Below are 25468 nucleotides of genomic sequence, written 5' to 3'. Positions count from 1 at the left end.
TCGAGCAGGTTTTCCTTACATCGTTTATCAGAATGCTCTTCACTTACATTGCGTTAGAGGCTGGATGTAAGTTGTGTGTCAGCTGAGGAGATGTAAAAAACCAAAACCGGATGTGTGGTGAAAATGTGACTCCTGCTTTAGTGCAGTCACGAGCAGTATCATGCTTCCAAGTAAATACAAAGCAATTCTGTATATTGCTTTTGTGTGATGGACATACAGTCTTCTCAGAAGGGCTGTATTACACTGTTCACCAGATTCCTTCTAAGTTTATTCATCTCTTCACCTGAGAGTTACTATAAAATTTTCACATGTCTTTTCCATCTGTCCTTAGTTCAAAATGCCAAAAATGTTATCCTGCCTTGTGATTTCCTACTTCTGGTAGATTAATTTACAAGATTTCTTCTTTTCTTTTGTTTTACACATGGGTAGTTCCAGTATAGTTATTTCCTGCTTCACATCACTGTGAAGTGAGAGAAATACCAGACTGGGGCTGTGAAGGTTATGCCTCAGACAACACTAAGTACATTCCAAACCAGCTAAATCTGGTTCGGAATTTTTTGGTAATGCTTTTTTTTTTTTTTTTTTTTTTCCCTTTAAGAAATGTTAGTTTGTCAAAGGCTTTCTATTTTGACAGAAAATGAAAACTGGTTTTCTTCTAGTTCAGTGGGCAGGTTGTGGATCCAGGGATTGTGGGGGCAGCCTGGGAGCCCTTGGAAAAAGTTCTCCTGGGCTCCCACATTTCCTGCTGTAGTTCCAAACATGTAGGAACCATCACTCAGCTCTGCAGAGGGCAGCCTGGGAACCTGCAAAATGTCCTTTTGGCTGAGATCTGCAGGCTTCCTTCTACAAAATTGAATGATATCACTTTTGCCATGTTTTCTAAGGCCTTTGAATCTCACCCTCAGCTTGGGAATTAAGAGATGTTCAGAACCCAACAGGGATGTTTGAGCTTCTTACAGAATTGGTTTTACAACTGTAGTTATGAGAGAGATCATGAATAATCAGAAGTAGAGAGGAAAAGGAAGCTGAGTTAAGCCAGAAAGGGGCTTCTGAGCTTAGAAGATGGAGATATTAATTCAGTTTATTTAAAAACACTTTTTTTGAAGTGGTTATTTCAAAGTAATTTTTCCTCTCAGGCAAGGCTTTTCGAAATTGATCTTTTTGAGACTTCACAGATATGGAATTTTGCGAAGCAGAAAAATCTCCTTTTCAACAGCTCTGCTCCTAGTGACAGAGGACTGTGTTCATCTTCTCAGTCAATGCCATACTAGAGCTCTGTTAATGGAGCCTGAACCCTGAGCAGATGATTTTTCTCCTGTGCTTTGTTACAGTACTTTACTCCCCAGGTGACTGGGCCATGTATTCATCACATTTTCCCTAAGGTTCACTCTAGGTAGTTTTTGGCATGAGCATATCAACAGCCAGCTGCAGTGATGATTGAGAGAAATTATGGGTTAACACGTATTTTGAGAGGAAATCTCCAGTACCCAGAGATTTCCTCTTTTTTGCAGGTGATAACTCAAGTTCAATATTTCCGTAGTGAGCACATGACCGCTACGCTGCTTTTCAAAGATAACTGCTTGAATTTTATAATTACATTTTATTTTTTGTTTTATAAAACACTTCAATAAACTTATTCTCTCCCATTAATAAATAAACTGGGAGAACTGGTGTTCAATTTACCTTTTGGTTACGACATCAGGTTTTTTGGCTCACATATCACCTTCCAAAAATCCACTGATGTGTAGGTACAGTTACAGGTTTAGCTAAAGAGCTGAGCTGGAGGAGTTATCCAGGTGTTTGCTCACCATTTCTCAAGAACATCATTGTGTAAACATCACTGTTACAGGACCACAGTGAGACTTCCATGCAGCCAACAGAGGCAGTGCACCTTGAACATACACAAACCAGTGGCATGTAAGGTGGTACTTGGTCAGCAAATACAGAGGGGGATCTAGTGGGATGCAGTAACAAATTCAGAGTAACACCACCATTCCAGGGAGGCAGTTTATTAAATATAATGCTTTTCCAGTGAAACCCTTCTGCAAAGACTTACTTTGTTCTCTGGAGCTCTGAGTAGGGTGTCTGCCTGTACTGCAGGTAATGTTAACCTCTGTCGTGACACTGAGGGTTACTTCAGTGTCCCTCATCTCTTAGGTTGAATTATTTACAAACTGGAAACAAGTTCAATACTTTGCTCTGTCAAAACAATTGAAGTATAATTTATTGCAGTATTGCAGCCTCTGGTTGCCTTTCTTGCAGTGCTGCTTTGCTGATGCCAGAGAGTTTGTTCTCATATAAGTGGGGAGAATAAGCCTATTGCACTAGTGAGGAAGACCCATAAATCCCTGTCTATTTCTGAAATCTAGTTCATCTTCTGGTCCCAGACAGACTGTGGTCACACCATTAGTGATAGTAGAGTGTCACATTAAAAATTGGCATTCTGCAGAGCATATCCAAAGTCAATAAATGGACTTTAATTTTTAAAGGTAAAAATCTAATACTGATAATGGCTGGCTCTTCAGTTTTGGAATGTTATGAAAACCATAAAATCAGTTGAGCCTGTACAATTAACCTGTTTTAAGGTTGTTGTCTAGGAACTGAATGGGAATAACTTAAAAATTTTCTTCCTAAATTAATTGACATTTCATAAGCAGGTTCATAACCATGTTTTTGGGAGTAAGAAAGTAAAACTCTTCAAAAACCAAACCAAACCAAACAAAAAACTCCAAAAAACCAAAAACCAATCAACCAACCAAAAAAACCAACAAGCAAAAAAACCACACCCAAACCCCCTTGCACATGGCCATAGCCTCAGCAGGTAAAAATTTACATAGTAAATGTAAATTTGAGTTCAATGAAGCTTTGAAAATTTGTGGAAGTTCAGAACTGGGCTCAGTAAGTTGCAGTCTCTGTAATGGGCTTATATGTGCATCAGTATCTCTGCTATTATCCCCACTTTGTTTATTTTCTTGGTAATTCTGATATGTCTTTGTATATTAATGAAGAAGATTATTATGAGCTTCATCTTTCAGGAAGATTGTTTTGTATGTAATCAGGAAAAAAAAAAAAAGCTGTGTAAATATTCTTCCTGATGAAATGGTAGCAAGATCATACTGGAGTTCATAATTAACAATGATGCTAAAAAGATTCTATCATTTCCTTTTTTGGGGGGATTCACTGCACCTTTAACCTTAAATGTGTAAATGCTATGAAATTAGTAATGACAGGTTTTGAATCAGAAAAATGAACCATATCTAGTTGAACAACAAAATATCTGGAGTGTTGGAAGGCTGGCATTATCGAAAGAAAAACAGATTTTTTTTTAAGTCGTTTTAATCACATCAGTCATGTTGCAGCAAGGAATGCAAATATTCATATACTACAGATTGAGGCTGCTCTGAAATGTTCTGACAATCTGTTAGGTTTTGAGTGATGTTTCAACCCTATCACTTGGGTTTTTTTGTTTTGTTTGGTTTTGTTTTTTGGGTTTTTCTTGTTTTTTTTTTATGACTATAAAAAAACACTACTCATCTCTGTCACATGCTGCACAGGATAAAAAGCCTTTCAGTTTTCTTAACAAGAATCAGACGGCCAGGGTGCTGCTGGAACGCAGAGAATATGCCACTGTCTGTTCAAAGTACAGCTTAATGAGCCAGACTAAACACAGTGGACAATAGAGCTGTGGGGGGAAAGGGCTTCTCGTGGATCTGTGGATCAGCTGCAGCTTTAACATCTAACTAGTTTCATTTTTCATCTTTGCAAGTTCCATTTCCCTGTTTTGTTGCTATAAACTGCATTTCAATGAGCGGACTTTCCTGCCTAGGTGATGGTATGGTGTGCTTTGAAAAAGGATGTTGTGGATTACGCTAGGAATAATTCCTGTGTTTCTTTTTCTCTTTCATAGTCACGACCTATTCCCTCACACCTTACTTCAGCAGTTGCAGAGAGTATCCTGGCTTCCGCCTGTGAGAGTGAAAGCAGAAATGCTGCAAAAAGGATGCGGTTGGATAGACAGCAGGTACTGTGCTCTTTGGGGGTCTGCCACATCCATATTTATAAATGCACTGGACTCATTTACATAGGGTGCCATGCAGAAGGGTGGTGCAGTGCCTTGTATGCTTCTTGCTAGCAAGGTTAAATAAAATGCAAAAGCTGTAGTGTTTTTTAATAAATACACAAGCATGTCTTTGTCTATATTTACATAAGCTGTGTCAGGGTGTCTACTATATTTGTAATGTCCAGCTGGATAAAGCTATATATTTACTTGATGGCTATAGATTTTCAGAGCATAATGTGTAATCCCTATACTAGAATTAAAAATAACAGAACATAGAGTGGATATAATGTACATAAATAACAGAAATGGTGCATGTGTCCATGAATCAGTGTATTTATTTGTGCACATATTCTCTTTGAAAAAGTGTATGCATTTTAAATATATGGTGAAGTATTGTTGCTGACTGAAAATAGCTATTTGACTGAAACAGAAAAGTTGAAATGCTGTATAACAAAATGCTATCAATTAACTTATTAGTGAGTTTTTAATGCTCTTTTTTTTTTCTTGTGTGATTATTCACCTTTTGTAGTGCATGTTAGAATTTTATTACCTTTAATTTTCTGGAAATTGCATGTTATCTTTCAGTTTTTTAACTGGTAGTTCATTCCAGGCTTTGATTATTTACTCACTCCACAGATACAGTGAATGTCTAACATTCATATTACAAAGACTATTATGCTTTATTTCTCTTCATGGTTGTAACAAAGTAAAAATCTTAGTGATATCTCATGTGTTCCAAAATGTGCTTCTGTCATGGCAGATGATTTTTTTTTATTTTGTGGAATAGAACATTTTTTGAAAGAACATTTTCCTTTTATGCATAGTCCATTGAGTTCTTGCAGGTCATGCCCTAACTGTATAAAGAATTACTACTGCTACACTTATAAAATGGATAGTTTAGGATCTGAGAGTGTATGTTGCTATTTCTTTTTGCTGTGATATTTTTTGCTAGTATTTTCATTATTGTGCTACATTTGCCTTAAGATTTACAAATCACATAAGATGTCAAAGCACTGTAATGTTAAATATAATTTAGTTTAGAAGCAGTGCTCATTCAGATTGGGCAGGTTTTATATTTCTCATTTTCTCTCTGATTTTTCAGTAATAATAAAAAGAAAAGCTACAAAGTCAATGTGCTCTTAGCCCAAGGGGAGCTAGAAGTGACTTGCACAAACATCAGTTACTTTCATTGTACAAAACTACTAGCTCAGTCCCTTGGTCTAGCCAGGGTGAGGCAGAGTTTTCAAGTGATTTGAGTGAGAATCCCATAATGCTCTTCAGGGAGCTAGAGACCTGTTGAAACAAAAATCAATATTTAAATGGTAGTCAGAACTCAAAAAAAACATATTAATAGGGTTTTTTCTTTTATTTGTAGTATTACTATCAAAGAAGGACTTGATAACCTCTTTGGAGGGAGAGGCATATCTTTACTTGTCATTTCAGAATTAAAAATCTGTAATCAGAATATCTTCCAACTTGCAACTGTGATGTTAAAGTAGCAAAGCTGCCTATGAACAATAGGTGATGGGTTCTGCTTCCTTCAGCTCTTCCCCCTTTTTGCCAGTGAGTTCTGGGAACACAGTGGAATTGCAAATAGCACAAGTCATTTGATTCAGCAAGTACTAAATTATCTGAGCTGGTGTAACTTTGGTGCTTGCAAAACTACTTGTGAATTCAGGACAGATATGCTGAGGAGATATGCTGAACATGCTGGAAAAATATATGGCAGTGTGTGTTAGGTAGCTTCATAAAATTTAGTAAGAAATTTACCCTTTAGGGTGAAATAGATAAGTCATTAGAGAAGTAAAAAACCTTGGGTTTAGCCCCATTTCCATTGAAATTTAATTATTTATTCTCAGGATGGGAAATTAATAAAGTAGACTGAGAGCACACTATTCCAGAGTATTTCTGAGTGTGATATTCAATGGACAACAGTGTGCTCAGCTCATCTGCTGAGTTGAGAACTGGATCTGTATCCTCACGTGCAGACAGTGTGACTAAAAGGGTTCTATTTTGCTTGTCTTCCTATTTTTTTCCTCTTAACTTACTATTAAATTTCCTTTGCTTTTCTTACATATATTAAAATGTTATATTTTCATTAGATTTTTTTCTTAAACAGAGAAAGATTGGAAAAGTTCAGTTCATCATGTTGTTTTGTCATTCCGTAGCTCTTAAAAAAAAAGTGCCTTGTTTTCAGACAGGCTTTGAGGATGCCAGTGAAAATTTGGGAAGGAGAAAGAGGAAATATGATAAATACGATTTTGATGATGAAAATTACCACTAAAAAATTATATAAAGAGATTTTCATATTGAAGACAAACATTAGACAGTCCTGGAAAGCAGATTGTTAAGAGGATCAGGCAAGAGCACTCCTTCAGCACTTCCCCTCAGAGCTGAATGGAAGCATTGCATTAAGGCTGCTTTATTCTTGCATACAGTAGAGTGAAGTCCTGCCTTTTGTGTTCCAGACAGGTGATCTGCCTCAAAGTGAGATGCGGCACTCAATGCCATGGTCTAATTGATGTGGTGATGTTCTTGTCATAGGTTGGACTCGATAATATCAGAGGGCTCTTCCAGCCTAATTGATTCTGTGTTTCTGTAATTCTGTAATTTGTATCCCCACCACCACCTTTTTCAGAATTTTACCCATAAATCATGAATTAGTTAAGAACACAGTGAGTGTTATGCCCATTCCTGAAGCTAAGATAAACTTTGCAGCCTCCTGAGCTCCTTTTCTTGTCTTGTTTATGCCCTTTCCTTTTCTTCTGCAGTTTTCTTTCTCTCCCTGACACACCACAGGGCTTGAGCAGGAAGTTCTGAGTATCTTGCATGTAGGTCCCTTATGGAAGTCTCTATTTGTTAAAATGACATGAATTTCCAAATTAAATGGGTTTTTTTGCCTACAGTGTTCATTTTAGCAGTGATTTGATGAAAAACCATCTCAATTATTGCTCAGCAGAAAAAAGCAGCTTAAAAGTCAGAAGTAGGGATGTTTTAAGACCTCATTTCTTTTAACAGATAGTGTAGGCCATGCTCATGAGTATTTTCTGTTTGTTTCACAAGTATTAAATGTGAAGGACTGCCTTTATATACCTATAATCCCATGCACGCATCTGTTTTCTCTTCAGAAGAAACCTCTCCTTGTGTGTGTCTCTACACACACAAATACTTCAATTTAAGGATTACTTTCCAGAAGTATTTCTAATAGTGGCAGTGGTTAATATAACCCTGATGTGGGGACAAGTTAAGTCTGAATAAGGAAGAAACCATCCTTCAACCTGTGTCCTAAGTTCCACCTATATGATCTTTGTATTTCCTAACTCAAGGCTGAAAATTTCTGCCAGCAAAAATTCAATCTTAAAAATAAGTTAATGAAATCTGGCTTCACTGGCATCACTGACTTATTTTCAATACTGTTTTTTTTTCATGCCAGGAATTTATTTCTTAATGGGAAAATAAATGCTTTCTTGTCTTTCAGGAAACTAGTAATTTCCCAATACTGCAACAATAATTTTCCAACTGCAACAATAAAAGCATTGTCAGTTTGTGAGACTTCTCTTTAAAAAACATCAATCTATTTACTAGACTGTGGTAGCTCAGACTGTCTGACTGTGTTAGATGTTACTCAAGTGCTCTCTGAAGCTCCAGTGCATTTTCATTATCTTGAGATCAAGCACTGTTTGTTGGCCAGAAGCTTTAGTGTTGAGAAGTTATAATATTTGATACCTATTACCCAAGTGAAGAATCCTATCACTTCCCCCTTTAAATTCTGCCCAGTACCAAAAATAATTTATTCTGTTGCACAATTTTTACAAATTCGTATGTTGAAATTGTCTTGGTTTACTGGTAGTACTGCTGAACAGTGAAATGCTTGTGACACTGGGCTGAATTTGGTTGATCTTTCATAGTCCATATCAGGAAAATGGTACAGAGGCAATGAAGAGCTTTCATGTCTCTCTACAAATCACCTCTGTTGAGTCTGGATACTGAAAAAGAGAAACTCTTTTGAATTTTAAAGACATTTTTGATCGCAGTTGATGAAAAATGCAGAAGCAATAATTGAATCAACCTTACATGAGTTGCTTCAGTTAGAGATAGAAGAGGCATTATCTGAATCCTTAAAGATTTTCTGTGCTACTTTGGATATTCTCCTGGGATAATCCCTCAAGATCCTTATTACATCCCTAGCAGTATTTGGTATGAAGCAGTTGCATTAAGTGGAGGTTCTGAACTACAATGAACAAGGGAGTCATGAAACAAAATATGTAGAGCTAAAATAGAGCCCTTTTCACTTGTATTCATTATATATGGTGAACAATATAACCATTCTTCTTTTGCCATGCTCTTCACTTTACAAACCAAACTGCGTCTTGGTTGGGCAAAAGAAGAATGGTTTAAATAAATATAAAAATCTGAGAAAAGCCATCCTGTCATTATGTCCTGGGCAGGGAGCAGAGGGACAGGACGCCTGCTTTATGCACTCCAGAGACCTTGGTCATGTGGCTCAATTTGTTGTTGATCACAAAAGTGGAAGTTTTGTTCTAAGACCTGAACCATTGTCAGTCTCTGCTTCTTCCAAAGAGATATGTGTGTGCTGTACTTTTTGTAAAACCCCAACGTGAAACAGTGTGGAGCAGGACTGGGCTATGGGACTCTGGAGAAAGTGGAGGTGAATTAGTGTTGCTACTGTTCTGTCTGAAATTTAAAAAAAAAAAAATAAACAAAACCAAAAAACAAAAACAAAAAACCAAAACCAATGAAAAGTCTTCAAGGGAAGATGTAAGAGTAAATAGTAATTTATATATAGTATGCAAGAGGACCTGCCTCCTTATTTTCCATAAAGAAGATGAACTGGTGGAATCTATCTGTGGAAAAGCACACAAGAATGGTAGTAGGAAAAATGCCTTCCCCTTCATTTGGACACAAGTGGTTTTTTGTAACAGCTGCATTTTGTTAAGTTGTTTTTTGTTTCGAAGGTAAACTTCTTGCTTGCTTGTCATGTTGCAAAATTTATGAATGAGCATTTTTCTCTAATTGAAATAAGTAGATTTTGGCAATCAAGACAAAATATCAGCACTTGAGAATGAGGAGGGAGGATGAATATAGGAAAGCAGGAAAAGAACTGAATCATAGAGTAATATGACTATAGAAGTATATGAACCTTTTTATGGACATGTCATGAATAGTTAGCCAGATCATTTAGAAAATTGATGTTGCTTCATTCTCAACATGTTGATTTGTACAAGTTAGGAATCTGGACCTTTGAGAATACATTGTTATATTTTTAGATAGAATAGTGGTCACATATGACTGCAAAGCCAGTGGCCTGGATGCTCTCCTGGATTCAATCCATGTCATTTTAGCCATTTGACTCCACTTCAGTGACTAATGTCATGGAAAAGCTGCAATAGCATGCACAGTTTTTTGATCAGCCAAAGGAGGGAGCTGCATACACTTCTTTCATCCTTATGACCCAAGTAATTGGACATGCAATGTGCGATTCTATTGCAGATACATAGCAAATGACAAGTTGAGCCCAAGAAGAACTTAAGCTCAGAGGAAAATGAAAGTTATTGTTATCTTACGTATTTCCCATCCTAAAAAAGGCATTTCTCAGTCAGGGCTGGTGCTCTTTAAATTACTAGTCTCTTCACAGAATGCTTGTCTGTAAATATTTTGTAGAATATACACGATAAGAAAAAGTTGTTCTGCATTTAATTTTTAAAAAAATATGAGCTTAAAAGGTACACTTTCATATTAGAGACTGCATGAAAATAGCAGCAGTCAGACAACTTTATAGTTTGATAAAGGTGTTGTCCTCACAACACAACTTACTTGATGTGCTAGCCTCAGTTAAAAAAAAAAAATCTTTGTTTATTTGAGCTTTTCAAGTTGACAAGGGCAAGTCTATGTTCACGGAGTTTTATTCATAGGATGCTATGAAACAGTTCTTTGTGATAATCACTGAATGCATTTTTAAAAAAATCTCTCATCGAGATGACAGCCGTAATTTTTTTCCATGCTGTGACTTGTAACCAGACAAATTAAATATCAGCAATCATTGTGGTGGAGGAGGAGAAAATGTAATGATCCCAAACTGCATGAGGAGCAGCTGAGGTTACTTGTTCAGCCTGGAAGAAGAGACTGAGGGGAGACCTCACTGCAGTTACAACTCCCCTGCAAGAGCAAGAGGAGGGGCAGGCGCTGATTTTTTCTCTACAATGATCAGTGGCAGGACCAGAGAGAATGGCATGAAGTTGTCAGGGGATGTTTAGGTTGGAGATTAGAAAAAAGTTCTTCACCCAGAGGGTGTTTGGGCACTGGAACAGGCTCCCCAGGGAAGTGGTCTCAGCACCAAGCCTGAAAGAGTTTAAGCGTTTGGACAACGCTCTTGGGTACGTGGTGAGACTCTTGGACTCTTAGAGACTTTGTATGGCCAGGAGTTTAACTTGATGATCCTGATGGGTTCCTTGCAACTCAGCTTATTCTGTGATTTTGTGGAAAGTTTGCAAATAGGCACTTCAAACACATCCTTCTCAGCTGTTTTTGTTTTGGGGGATAAAAGCAAGGAAAATCTGAACTTTTCAGTGAATAGGCTGTTAAGGATATTGTAGCATTTTGTCATTTTAACAATATTGCTTTTATCTGTTAGAGGAGTAGGAATAGGTGGCTATTAGGTTTCTGACAAATGAATTATGGCCTAGACACATATGCTGGGAGCTGACCTAGCATTTGACTCCGGATAGTTGTCATAGCAGCAACCTGAATAGAGCAAATTGGTACAAGTGCTGGTTGCAGAACTGGATACAGGTTCTGTGCTAATGCAATATATCTGAATATTAATAAAAGTGCACATGTACTGCCACTAGGAAATCAGTGCTACGGTGTGTCCTTATTTTTAAAAAAAATTAGGTTTGTGAGGAGATGTTACTGATCTGCCTTCATACAATTTCTGGTGCTGTTTTGCTGCATGTAATGGGGGGGTTGACATTAAGAAAGACTCTTCAAGCACTGTTTCATTAACAAAAATAATGTCTGGCTACTGCAGACCAGGAGCAGTTTGTGTTTTGATTAAGAAGGAAGGAAATTACTGGTGGACAAATTACAAGTAATTGTGAAACTGCTTTGGTAGAAACGAATTAAAAATCTAAATTGCAGTGAGGGCATGGACCTCTAATGCAAGACCATTGTATCTGGCTTTCAGCAGTGACTGGTAAGAGACTTTTAAACCTTCGTATTTAGAGGACAGAGACAATTTTGCAATTAATGCCCAGCTTCTAAATCTTGACACTGAGGAGTATTTTTCATGTATTACCTTTCAGAGAGCAGGAAAGAAGGAAGAAAGATGTTTGTGTCCATGATTGTGTGTTGTTCTCTTTCCTGATCAGTACTGCTCCCAGGAGGAAGGAAAAAATTGTACGGTTTTAAATTGTTCTCTATATTCTGTTATTTATATTGTATAGTGGAAATATAGGGCAATACATTGTATGGGGCAGATTTGGACAACATTGGTTACAGAAAAGGGGGTATGCAAAAATATCTCCCAGCTGATGCTGGAGGATGCCCTGCTGAGGCAGTGCTGCTGTGGCAGAAAGCTGCAAATGCAGAGGGAGCACAAAGAAGTGGTTTTGTGTCAGGGTGATGGAGTCCTTGTCACAGCTATTCAGTATGCAGGAAAAGCACATCAACTGTACATCCTTGTAAAAGGTGGAGGAGAAAGCATCAGGAGTTCCCTTCCTTTTAGGTTTGACAGAGCCTAATTTGCTCTAGAGGATGGAAGAAAAAAGGCACTTCATCCAAGTGGCAGCTGTGCGGAGGGATAGGGCCATGTCCTACCTCTGCTGTGTATTTATGTAAGACCTGAAAAATTCCAGCTCAAAGTGATTTTTGCTTCAGAATGGGAGGCTTCTGGAGTCTTAGAAAAGAGCAAAAAGGAAGCAGATGGTTCACTTAACATAAAGCAAACAAATAGAAATCAAAATCCCAAAATCCACAAGAGGCAAATGTCACTTAACTTGCAAAGAGCTCAATGCCTCTTACACTACAGAAGCTTTATTAGTGATAGCTTTTTGTGCTCAGACATCTCTTTGTGATTTGGTATTTAATAGGGATGAGAATGACTTCTGTACTTCAGTACTTTATCCTTTTTTATCTGCATTCAAAATGATCACTAAGATGACTGTAATGTCCTTGCATACCCACACTCCAGTTTGCATTTCAGGCCTTGTTCACTTCCATCATTTCCCCACCTAGAGATTATTTTACTTCTAGGTTGGTCTTTGGTTTGTTTTTGTGGTTCCAAATGATATGACTTAACCACTGAGGCAAAAAATGTTATGCAGGCACCGTTTAGCTGCATGTGGATTATTGTCAGGAGATCAAATTATGTACAAGTATGGGGAAGCTTAGCTTCCTACCCAGAATGCACTGGCCATATTGTCAAGGGGAAGAAAATAAGTGGTATGCATTGTAATTTTAAATCCTGCTGCCTTTCAAGTCAGTGGCAAAATTCCTGGTTTCAGCAGTGCTGGATAGGGCTCTGTCATTAGCAGATGCAGCTGGAGAGGATGCCAAGTATCACAGGGCAGCCCCCCTCCCTCCACACTCCAGACCAACCTACATTAAATTTCCTACATGCAATGGAAAGGAATAATGTGCAAGGCATGCGATTGCAAATAATTTCATGCCTTGGATTTTCAGTGAGGCCCTAAGGTGAACAGCTAATTTTTCACCCCAACACAGAGATCATTAAATTAGAAAATGCTGTATTTTTCCAGGCTCTTTGTGCTGAGCATGTGTAGCTGAATTTCAAGCTGCTGATTTCAGAGTATACTTTAAGGCACCCTGAGCTACAATAAGATCTTGAATGTGAAGTAAAATTGATGTCAGTGTAAGTTTTCTGTTCTGGAGGTTGATAAAACTGAAGGCTCAAAAATAGAATATTGTGTTGTTTCTTGGACAGGAACTTTTGAGCAATCTTATCCCCCTTCCTGCCATAGGTGTAATGAAAATGAATTGGGTTGGGAACAGCTTTCTTCCAAGTGTCTTTGAAATCCATTTTATGTCAAGGAGGCAGAAAAGGAAAGACCAGTGGACATGTAGATATAAGAGTTCTCTATTCAGGTCTGAAGATGGAGGGCTTAGAGTCAGGACTTCTGTTCTTCCTGCTCCATCCTTAAATACCAGGAATAGAGAACCTTTTTACTTATCCCTTCCTTTTGTACAGCAAGAAGATATTACATGTGAAGCATTTTCTTGCCTGTCTGATGTTCCTATCATAGACACAAGTGTGTATTTTTTTCCTGTGTTTTGCTAAGACTTCATTGCACACACCTTCCTGCCCACAGCACAGGCAGGGAAGAATGTTTCTGGTGAGTAAATCCCCATTATCACAGAGAGTTTGGGCTGGTTTAATGACATCAACACAAAGCCAGTATGCATGAGCAAAACCTTATTTTTCAAGAGAGGCAAATTCTGGTTTTGGTTATTGAATTAGTAAGATTTAGAAGGTTAGAGAGACATAAATTTCTCCTAAATTCCAAACATCAGTTGCACAATGGATTCAGAAGTATTCCTCAATTAGAAAATGCAGTTCTGCCCACAGAAAATACACGTACAAGTGAATGCACAGACTGCTTATGTTTGGTAGCAGGAACATGTTTGTGATTCAACAACTGGCTTGATGTCCTAAACTAAATTTAGAAACATATTTTTCTAAGAAAAAAAATTAAACCTATAATAAGCTGTGGGAGCAAGAGCTGAATGCAGTGCCTGAGAGCAGCACCAGCTGCTAAAGAGGCTAGGCACAGGACAAGGCAGCCAAGCAGGCTGTGGCCAGCAGCCCAGGCATTGTGCCAAAAGAATTCTCCCTTGAAATGAGAATATTTGGGGAACAGATTTGCACTGCAGTACACATATTTCATGCTTATTACTCATGGTATTTCATATTAAGCTTCAGTTTTACTGTCTCCATTAATAAAGCAAATCAGAAAGTACATCTTCCAAAGGCCAGTCAAAGTTCATTTCTTTGTTTCTTCCAATGGCATATGCTACTTTGGTTTGATGATTATGGAGTCAAAAGGCCAAGCCCCAAACATCACTTCTTATTTACTTAATCTTTAAAAAACAGAAGCCTCACAGCACTGAAGTTAAAGGATTATAAAGTTATATAAAAAAAATTAGAGCAAGTCTTCTTCAGTAGCAAAATATTCTCTTTCTACTAAATAGTTGAAGACAGGGTGTGGAGGTCAGGTTTGTTTGGCTTTTTAAAATACCATTTATTTATAATTTTTTTTTAAACTGTAAAAGTTAAGTTTTGCCTGCGACAGTGTTTATTAACAGACACCCTGCATTGAATTAATAGAAAGAATTTTGTTTTCCACAAACATGCTGTTCAGGTTTTAATGCAGATTTGAAATAAAATAATTAGCATCCAAATTTATCAAACACAGGGTAAAATACCTTTAAAATATCTGAACCTACCTTTGAAAAGAAGAAACAATCATTAAGTGAATACAAAAAAGCAATTTCTCACTCTCTAACAGACAAGAAAACTGGGGCTTGTTGGTGTTTTGCGGTTTTTTTTGGTTTTTTTTTTTTTTTTTTTTTTTCAGAAGATCTATAACTTTGACTATAATTTACCTGTGGAAGCAAAATTATGGAATCTGCAGCAGGCTTACTTTTCTTCCTTTCCAAAGTGGAACACACAGACATTTTTAATTAGTAGAAAATGAGGAAGTCAATTCAACATTGACCTCAAATGCTTCATGTCTAGGCTGTCATCTATTTCTAAATGAAGAAGAATTTAATTTGGAATCTAACATAAAGTGCTTTGGTCCATTCCTCCTGACATACACTCCATGATGTGTAATACTAAAAGGAAGTCTGGAGCAGAAGAGAAATAGGAAGAATCACTCAAAATCCAAATCGTACCCCATAGTTTTCCATAGACCCTTTTTCAGTGGATGTCTCTCAATATCCCAGATCTGGCAGGAGTATGGAAAACTGTTTTGTGTCGACAAAATAGGCTGGCAGTGGTGGGACTGATACCAGTTGTAGCGCAGTAGATGAAGAGACCTGTAGTGGGAGGTTTAATTATGGTGACCATGATGATATTGTAGTAATAAATCTGCAAATCTGGCACAAGCATTGCTCCAGTACTCCCACACAATTTTCCTTGTGTGCTTCCTAAACATTTGATTCATAAGTTTAAAGAATTCCTCTGCTGGTGCTCTGGTGCCAGAGTCCTTCTGCACTGAATGGAGTAAAGCTGATCTATCCCAGGTGAAAATGTTGCCCATCACAGTCACTGGAAAAAGGCATTTTGGCAAGGGGGAAAGAAACTCCTGCAGGAGTACCTTACTGAGATAATTTCTTTAGGACCATACACACAGGCATGAAAAGTACTGAGTAAAATGCTTGATTGTTATCATAAAAGTGGAGCTGCCTGAGGCATAGCAAGGCTTGTTCTGAATGAGAGGATTACACTGCAAAGGAGGAATTTCTCTTGCTTTGCATATTTCTGGTTCAGCAGTAAGTACTGCTATGCCTTTGTCATCACACATCAGTTTCAGTAATACATTGATTCATTCGGCACCATTACCTGCAGGCAAAACCAATCTTGGGATGGCAAAAGAGGACATTTTTTCCTTGCAGTTTATGTTGTTTCTCTTTTGGAAGAAAAGTCAGATATTCAGACTCCTCCATTAGTATTGCCTGTTAATAAAAACCCAGCAAAAATGATCAGTAGCTATGATCTTCTGCAAGGTGCTGGCATCTGCAAAGAAATTGGCTTTGAGAGGGTTCATGTAGCAAAATGAGAATAAACATGACATAACCCCTACTTCATTTCCCCTGAATTTTTACCTTTATTTTCTGCAGATTTTTAGCAACTCTAATTCTGGCAGGGGCATCCTAGGCCCTGGAGTTCATTACGCTTGCTTCACTTTTCGGATCAGGCATATACCAAATGAAGTCTCTTAGGAAAGAAGAGATTTAGCAGACCTGTGCCCACGGTCCTGTGTCCTGAGTGACCTTGGGCTGAGAGCTCTGTGGAGGTGACAGAGGGAAGGAAAAGATCCTTTCATATTCTCCTGTCAGAGGCTAATGGAGTTGGGGTAATCTTCCAAGGGAAACTTCCTTTCCTTTAATGGAAAATGGGGGCAGGGGGTGGGTGGGGAGGTGTAAATAGAGGAGGTGGGGATTCTCAAGGTTGACTACTTAAAAACAAAGCCTCAATCAATAACTTGTCACAAGGTCCAAGGCAAGGATCACGCTGTGTTGGTCTTTAGGTCAGAGTAAAAGTCTGCCTTTGTTTTCTGCCTATCCTAAGAGGAAGAAATTATGTATGAGGCCTGGGCCCTAACAATTCTCTTCCCTCTGCTGGTACAAAAGGGAAGAAAAAATTTCCACCTGCCCTCTCTCCTGTTGTCCTCCTCTGCAAGGCAGAAAATGGTGGCTGAAGACTCTTCTGCTCTTCACATGACACCTTTGTCTGGATTTGAACTGCTTTGTCCATAGGAAATGTCATGTGTATTTTGTGAAATACACTATCACCCACCAGAGTTTTGCCAAAACTCAAAGGTATTGGCACAATTCCCATATTCAACCAGGACCAATCCTGCCTTTTACGTGTCTGAAGCTGCTTGTAACCTGGTGCCAGCCATTGTTGGACATGTGATTTAAATTTGCACTGAGGAAGTCACTGCTGTGCACAAACTAGGTACACTGTGCAGTCTTGCACTGGACATCTGTCTTGTATATTGAGACAACTTTCAATTAGTAGTGGTGGAATACCTAACTATCTAAATTATTTCATATATTAAAATTCTCTAGAAAAATAAAGAGCATGACCAGTATAACTTATGAAATAGTTTATGAATGGTGATATGAAAGTTATGGTGGTGCAACCTAAGAAAAGAACAGCAGGAGCTATAGAGAAAATTAACTTGCAAGGACACTTTCTACCATTAGTCCATCTGAAATGGGATCGCTCCATTGAATCATGAAGCTTTTTAATATTCCTTTATTCCTGATGGGAAAAAAAAGCCACACCAAGCAGAGCACATTCAAAAATCAACTCTCTAGAACCTCACTAAAGAACAGTAAGTTTATCTTTAGGGCCACAGGAAAAGATAAATGCTAACCCTTTCCATTTGGGCAGAGAAATACAGTCCTTCAGTAGAACACAGCTGCTCTTTCCCCAGGGACTGAGCATCCCAGTTAACTAAACTGTAGAAGTAGCTCATCCATGTGTCCATGCTCAACCAGCAGCACTGGTGACCTCTGAAAGCTCATGTTGCACTTCTGCTACCACCGTGGATAATGAGCTACAAAGCTGACAGACAATGAACAATGAGCTGTCTGCTTAAGTACTGCTCCAGCAAAAGTGGTTCTCAAACAGCTCCTTGCAACAGCCATACAATACCTCTTCCCAAAGGATGTTTGCTGTACTGCAGGTGATGTGGCAGTGGTGAAAAAACAAGACTCAAATGCTGCAATGTGAAAGCACCAACCTTTTATTTAAGGTTAACATACCCATTCCAGTTTACAGATGATGTGTCATTCTATCAGAAATGCAGCAGTCTGGGGTTCATTTATCTCTCTTCTACACAATAGCACCTTTTTATTTTGATCTTCTTTTTCCATGTCAGTCTCATGCTTTCATTTCTTGTTGAGCACTGACTGATGTCATTTTTGATGCCTGGTGACAATGCTGATGGTGACAGTTCATTTCAGTGTTAATAATCTGAAAGCAAAAGGAACCTATGCCATTCTAGTCTGAAACTGAAGCATGGCTTTCTTTTCTTGGCTCTATACCCTGTGTCGGGAGGACAGTTTGGAGATCCTTGAAGTGCTGGCAGCTAACTTAATGCTTTGATAGACACTCTTCAAGTTTCCACATCACTGTTGGTATTTCAGGCAGTTTGGATGCCTAACTGGACTCTGTATTACACTCAATTTAACTCAATTGGACTGTATCAATATTTCACCACTATCTAAAAAATTCTATTTATATTTTTTTATCAGAAGTATGAAAAAAATTTTATACTGGACTTCAAAGCAAAATCATCATTAGTAGCTAGTCTTCTGGCAGTGACATGTTCATTATGGTTGCCTCTGCAGGCTAGGAGCACTTCTTCACGTAATCTCAGGTTTTCAGGCCAGAAAATTCTACTCTGAGACTGATGTGCTCTCCATGTAATGATGAGATGATAGACTCACAGCTAAAGCATAAGTGTTCAGCTTGGCTGGAATACCCAGCTCCAACTGAGCTACAAATTGAGTAGTATGTCACACAAGAATGGGCTTTCTCATTTTTTATACATACTTGATTTAAGTAAGTAAAAGTGAAGAAAATAATGCAGAGAGAGTGGCAGAGAAAAACATAGTCTAGCTCTGATAACAGAGAGTGGAAAACAATTTAGCAATCCCCAGCTGCTCCTTACAAGAGGAGAAATAGTGGGCAAACCCAAGAACAGCAATTATGTCCCACTTGATTTTACTGCAAAGTCCACTCCTGAATTATCAAAACATTTCCCAGTCTAGGGAATATCTGGCATGAATTCTGTGATATTATTTGAACTTTACTTCATGATTTATTTTAGTCAGCTTGCTCAAATTTGCATTAAGTACTTCTGGATAAAGTCTCAGGAGTCTTTCTGCTGGCTGTAAGTAGACCTCATCCATAAATCTAGTGCCTTTTCCCGCATTGCTGTTTTGGAGGATAACTAAACTTAAAGGGGAAGGTATCTGTTTAAAGATGCAATTATTTTGTTATATCTATATGTACTGATGGTTTTGGACACCAGGTTATGGGACTGTCAATAGATGCATCATTTTAAGGAATACTGTGAATAGCCTGGGAGGTGAAGAAATACCCATGGAGAGATATTATGTGACAAATATAAATATAAATATATGTATAAGTCTTGAAAGGTTATCAGAGAAGAAGTGTTCCCCTTAAATAAAATATTGCTGTGTTGTATTTTGAGTATTTTCCTAAAGAGACTGTAAGATTCTAGCACTCATTTTTCAGGTTTCAGCTATGGGTCCGGTACAGCAAGTTGAAATTTCAAGTAGATGTGATTTTAACAACATCCCTCAAAATAAGGACTGGAAATTTTGTAGAACTTTATTAAAAATAGTTTGGAGGTAAGAAGACATGATGCCACATGGCAAACAGGCCACAAGGGTTAACATTTCTATGTGCAAATCCAGAGGCTGTAGCAAATGCTTTGCTTTTCTTACTGTGAATACTGAAACTCTGCTGACTTAACTGAAAATTTGGCTTTTGTTCCTTCCACTGTAAGAGAAATAAAGCTTTCTGGGGAAGGTAGTATCTTTTCTTAGATAAGCTTTTAGGTAAAGAAGTTCTCCTGCTCTTACCTTACATTGCCTCCATGCTGAGCTTACAGCTGTAAGAGCACATCCTGCAATATTAAAAGAAGTCCTTTTACAGGACTATAAATATTCAGTACTTTAGATGGGAAGGTCAGCCAATGCAAACGACTATTGGGTAGCTTCACTTGGATTTCAAACTTAGGAAATTATGTAGGTCTATGAAACTATGCATTATGTAGGTATATTTTCTTTTTTTTTCAAGCCTCACTAGTCTTGAACAGGCTTTATTTAGTGCAGTTTATTTAGCAGTAATCCCAACACAAACCTTAGCAACTGGAGAGGGGAGAAAGAATGTGCAATGGAAACCAAAACTGAAGTGAAAACTCACATCCATCATTTGCAGAAATACCATTTCCACTAATTGCTAAGCACACTGAGTCAACAGCCTTACTGGAGAATTAAAGGAAAATTTAGCCTACTGTGATATGCCAAAGTAATGTTTAGCTGTCCAGGCCTCCAGGATATTAGCTATAAAATTAAAAGCTGGGTTAAACTCTAGAGAGTTACTTTAATGTAATTAAAACTGATAAAAGATCCAGTAGTCTGGATTGTCAAAACAATGTGTGTCATCCAAGCAGTTGGTAGAACCATCACTTACTAAGATTACCTGACATTTCCCATTACAATACTAGGTGTGCAGTTCGATGATAACTTCATGACCTTCAGCCCACAGGGATTACATTTACTCTTCTCTATGTCGTCCATCTGTTGAACTCTTTCAGAGATAATTACAGCCATTTTCAAGAACAAGAAAAAAATTATCCTTTAAGGGTAGTTTGATCCTTAAGTATATTTACCATTCCTTAAAAAAAAAAAAAAAAGGGCTCTGTGTTTGCTCTTGACAACATGATGTCATTTATACCAAGGATGTAACACTGGATACACATGTTTACACAATCAAAGTATTTTATTTGCTAAATTCTGATCTCAGTGCAGAAAGGAGAGGAAAAGTGTTGGAGCCTGGTGAGGGTTGACAGGAGCAATGAAAGCAAGGGACAAAGGGAAAGAGACATTATGAGAAGTTGAGCGAGCTGAGGCTGGCAATGTGATGGAAACTGGCCAGGTGGATTAGAGAACTAGTGGTGAAGGGGATCAGATACTACTAATGAGAAATAATGTGAATTGAAACCGGGAGCTGCTCTGGCTAATTATGGAACCTAGCTTTGCTCCCTGTGGGACAAGATTTTTGGGATTAGGATACTGATAAGAGTCTGAGCATACAGAGAAAATCTCAAATGGAGCCATCAGTGGGTGTAACACTGCTTAAATACAAACAAGGAAACAAAAGGCCTTGAGTTGTTGAAGCTGCTCAGGTATCTGGCATCAAGAGACTTGTTTAGAAAGGAGAGATTTGGATTTGCTAGGCAAGAAGATTGAAACTGAGATGAAGGGTAGGAGACAAGACTGGGGAAGCAAAGAGGATGAGGTTTTGCAAAGACAGAGCACAAGGTGTACACAGTCTGGTCCTGGCAACAGCAGATTGGTGTCAAAGAAGGGGCCAGACTCTAGCTCCTTCAGTGGGAGCCAGGTTTCATGTGGTTTATCCTCCTTTAAATACCTTGCTCTGTGCAGATAGTGATGGCTGCTTACCCTGAGAGCCGCTTCTCTGTGCAAAAGCTGAGATGGGCAGAGAACTCCCTGTCCCACAATCCTCTGTGGATATAGTAGGGTGTCTTGTGATAGAACTTCTGAGTTTATTCCTAGTTAGAAACTTCAGAGTTTTTAAAAATTAATTTACACAAAGAGAAGCTCATTATGTTGTTACAGTTGCAGAACTCAAGAACTTCACATATTAGGTAACTAGCTTAAGGTTGCCTTTGTTGCAGAATCTCACCATCTGAAAAGCACTGATAAAAGTCCTATCAGGAGTATTGTAAGGATTAATTGGGTATGCTTTGAAAAGTGTTATGTGGTTTTATCATATATGTTTCTATTTATTTTACTTTTAATTCAAAAATCATAGAATTAAATTAGGGGGATTCAAATGAGAAAAATATATGAAACATTATCTCCTTTCTTCTAAAGCCATATTACAATCTACTGAGACCTAAAAAAAAATTAAAGCCTGCTTTGTTTTTACAAGTGAATGATTTTTTTTTCCTATGCTGAAAAAGTGGAAGACCGTATACAAATAGGCTTGCCTATTTGAAGACTTATTTGCATTTGAGTTTTCCTAACCTCAAAGTGGTATTCTAAAAGAAGCATTTATTGACAAGAACAACAAGCAATCCACATTTTTCAGTTTAACTTATTAAAAATGGCAGTGTCAAGAAATATGAAGTGAAAATGTGTTTGCCTTTCTGTCTCTTCTCTAATTCATGGGGGAAAAAAATCACGCTGACATAGGGGCAGCTAAAAGCTGTTATTCTCAGAGTCGTTGATTTGTCAGTCTGGCAAGTACTGCATTTCTGAAAGCAGTAGCTCTGTGCGTGTCACCAGCTTTGCATTTTTGGAACATTATTATTTACACTTCTTTTGCAGAAGTTTTGTTAGCTCTGTGGTGAGCTGGCACTGGCCATGTGAGCCACACACTCCCTGTCAGGATTTACATTTACACGTTAGCAATGCCTGTTGCTAGCAGAGAAGACAAAGCAATAGTACTGCTCTCTCTTAATTGGAGTACACTGAATTTCTGACACTTGTGTATATAAGGGATCAAAACTCAAGGTAGCACAGATTTACCAGGGCTCTCTATTTTCACAAACTATTGCTTTTTTTTGTGTTATTGTGGAGGTGGTAAAGGAGATGGGGAACAGAAGAGATCAGTGACACTGCTAAAGATACTTCTATGAAGACTGTTTTAAAAGAGTTGTGTGTGCTGTGCCTCTGCTGGCAGGGGAACAAGAGGCTGGGAAGTGCCAGTGAGCTTTGCTCTTTGTACCACAGTCCTGGCAATATGCACCAACATCATGTTGCTGTGGATAGTGGTTCCTCTGTGAACTATTCATTTGCAGCTCAGAGCATCAGTTAGAGCAAAGGGTTTCTTCAATATACAGGTTATGCAACAGCTCATGGAAAATTTTGTTCGTATGTACTGTCCTTAGAGGGTTACTAAATTGCTTCCCTGATTAAAAATAAAATCAAGTATATTTTTCCTATCTCCTCTTTTGTGGGGGAAAAAAAGTGATCTCCCAGTGCAGACCTTGACATAAAACTGAGACATAAATATCTCTGGTATATATCAAGTTGAGGATCAAAGTAAGGACCTCATGCTTCCTCTTTTCAAGCCAACAGATAAGTTTTTATTTTAGCACGCTTTTGTACCTACAAAGTATTTTTCCATATTCTGATTTCAATAATTTTGCAGGTAATGTGCTCAAGACTTAAATGGCTTCTCCTCCAAAATAAATTCAGAAGAGAAATATTGTTAGAGGGATGATTTATTTCCTTTGGCATATATTAAATTAAGATATTATGAGTCAAATTCTAGATGAACAGATGTTTTATCTGCACCTTGGTCATACTTCTCATTAAAGATAAATTATAAATAGATTAAAAGTGATAATTAATACTTCAAAAGTTTACTATATTGTTATGACAACAGTATATGTTCCAGGTAGTTAGGTCAAACATGTCTCTAAATGGTTAGTTAATTGCTAATGATTGTCTTGAAATCAACGTATTTTTAAAATAAAATTTTAAATAAATAAGCCTTTTCAGTGTAAACATTATATAGGGAGAAACAGGAGGTGCTGAATAACTAACACAGAATGTTTCTAAGATCTCTATTTTCAGTGGAAAAAGAATATATTTAATTTCTACATTACTTTAAAATCAAAGGAATTTCAGGTGAAAAGAATGAAGAGAATGAATCTATTAAGAGTGAATCTCAGGTATACAAAATAAAAATTATAGTCATATTCTCCATCCCCAAGAAAAAGAGAGACTAGCTTCTTTATCCTTGGTATGGCTGCAAGGGAAAATGGCATAACTTTGCTTTTTGAACAACAAAACATTTCCAAAAAAGTGCTTAAATCCCTGGGGAATGTATGAGAGGCAACACCTAACCCCCTGGATGGTTCATAATCCTACCAGTATGGCTGATGCCTGAGCCTGGTCAGGAAAAAGCTTGAGAAAAGTCCTGCCCTATTTCTGCATGTAGTTAGAGTCATGAAGACTGAGTTAAACACTTAATTAATGATCAGATTTAATGTCTGAAATGTATAGCGACTTATTCATCGTTTAGAGACAGGTGATCAGTGTGCTCTTTAAAGAGATGTGTAATATTTTGAGGAAGCCTCCTTCTGCAAAGTGGCCAAGAAGTTAGCGTTCATATGCAGAACCAGGAGTCCTGGTCGCAGCATCATCCTCAGCTCCTTTAGCCTGCCTGAGAATTCCTTCCCCACTGGAGTGCCCAGACCCCACCTCAAGCTCCATCCCTTGGCACATCACAGTGTTTTGTAGGGCTATGATTACTTCTGTACAAAGATCCCCCTCCAGTAGCACAGCTCCACCCCCTCAAAGCTGCCTGTGGATTTTGTGTTAGGGAGTAGCTGGGAACCTCCCAGGGCAGCTTCTGAGAGGGGCCTGAGTCATGCTCCCTTTCTATGTGCAATCTCTGTGAATTCTGCATTCCTTCCGGAGCAGTGGCACAGCTTCAGCAGCGACTCCCACTGCAGTTTTGCTGGAGCCTGGTTGCTAGGAGATGGCAGCTCTGAGTTCAGGTCCTCTCCTCACCACAGCCAGCAGAGACCCTGCATCCCAATTTTTCCGCCTCTTCACCATGCATGGTGACAAGTAGCCAGAACTCTGGTCTCCCACTTCTTGGCCGTGTGCTCCAAAACACGTGGGCTGGTGTGCACCGAGGTGCACCAAGCTCCCCTGCTGCATCCTCCAGCCAGGCTCTGCCTTCTGGGCTTTGCCAGGAGCTCAGTGCATCTGCTCTGCAAGACGCTTCCAGTTAGGGCTTCAGTGCCCTCACTAGAGGGGCTCTGGAGGACATGTAAATCCAGGGACAGCAAATCCGTGGGTTCCAGACAGCGAGGATAAGGAGACCAATCCTGAGACACTCTGCTCAGCTATAGGAGTTAGTCCTGTTTGCACTGTGCCCCTTGAAGGCAGTTTAGTCCTTGATAGTTTTGCAGAAGTTCTGCTGTTGAGCTCTGTGAAAAAAAATGAGGCTCTGAGTGAGTCTATGGCAGGAAGTATCATTGAGTTTTAGATATAAGGAGGCAGGACATCTGAGTCTTGAGAGTGTTAAAATTTTGGACGATGAGTTAAGCTGTGTTGCCAAGATAGAACTTTACTGTGTAGCTTATGAATATTCTCTGAGAAAATAATACATTTTCTCTCATAAGAGATATCAATGACCTTTGGAGATAAAAGATAAGTGATATTAAATTTGAATTCCTGGCAAAAATACATCGCAATTCTGGCTGTTTGTTTAAGATTATTATTACTTAAGAAAATTCTTAGGAGACCACTTTGGCCAACTATCTTAAAAATGTAAAGTTTTGCCTTAGCTCATAATACTGCCCAAGAGGCTCCATTCTTATTGTTTATGGAATTAATTTTCTGATGGTTCAGTGTTCCATATTAAATATTAGAATTTCTGTTAATAGCATATATCCCTTCTCCTGAGTTATTTCAGTTGTGCTTCCAGTGAAAGTCTCTTTCACCAATAAATACCTGCAGACAGGGATGTCTTCATCTTAGAAAAGTTGATAGTGTCTTTTTGAGAAGTGAAACCAACAAGCTCTCTTAATGCTAACAGGATTCACAACCCTTTTTACTTTAACATAGACTGAACACTGCTTGAACTATTTGATATAAGTAAAAACTATAAAAAAGGTTTCAGATATTTTATAGAATTCTTAATAAGTTTGGTATATTTATGAACCATAAGAGAGTTGTGCTGCAGAGATATGCATAAAATAGCAAAAATCTTACACAAAGGGGAGGTAATTTAAGCAGATTTTTTTTTCAGTTAACTACTCTGAAAAGGTCCTTTAAAAACAAAACTTCCATAGATCCATTTTATTTGAAAAAACTGAAATATGTTTTAAT

The 25468-nt window shown here is 38.2% G+C and overlaps 1 protein-coding gene across 5 annotated transcripts in view; it reads left to right on the top strand.

Annotated features, from left to right (window-relative positions):
• NOL4 (nucleolar protein 4) overlaps positions 1–25468 on the top strand; it is a 186348-nt gene that overhangs the window by 147441 nt on the left and 13439 nt on the right. For all 5 annotated transcript variants that reach the window (XM_038125541.1, XM_038125548.1, XM_038125532.1 and 2 more), the window contains one exon: positions 3908–4021. In XM_038125541.1, the coding sequence (XP_037981469.1) occupies positions 3908–4021 (114 nt within the window). The remainder of the gene's footprint in view (positions 1–3907; positions 4022–25468) is intronic.

The sequence above is a fragment of the Motacilla alba genome, chromosome 2 (assembly GCF_015832195.1).
Source record: "Motacilla alba alba isolate MOTALB_02 chromosome 2, Motacilla_alba_V1.0_pri, whole genome shotgun sequence".
Taxonomy (NCBI): domain Eukaryota; kingdom Metazoa; phylum Chordata; class Aves; order Passeriformes; family Motacillidae; genus Motacilla; species Motacilla alba.
The sequence above is the reverse complement of the archived record's forward strand: the minus strand, read 5'-3'. Positions and strand labels throughout refer to the sequence as shown.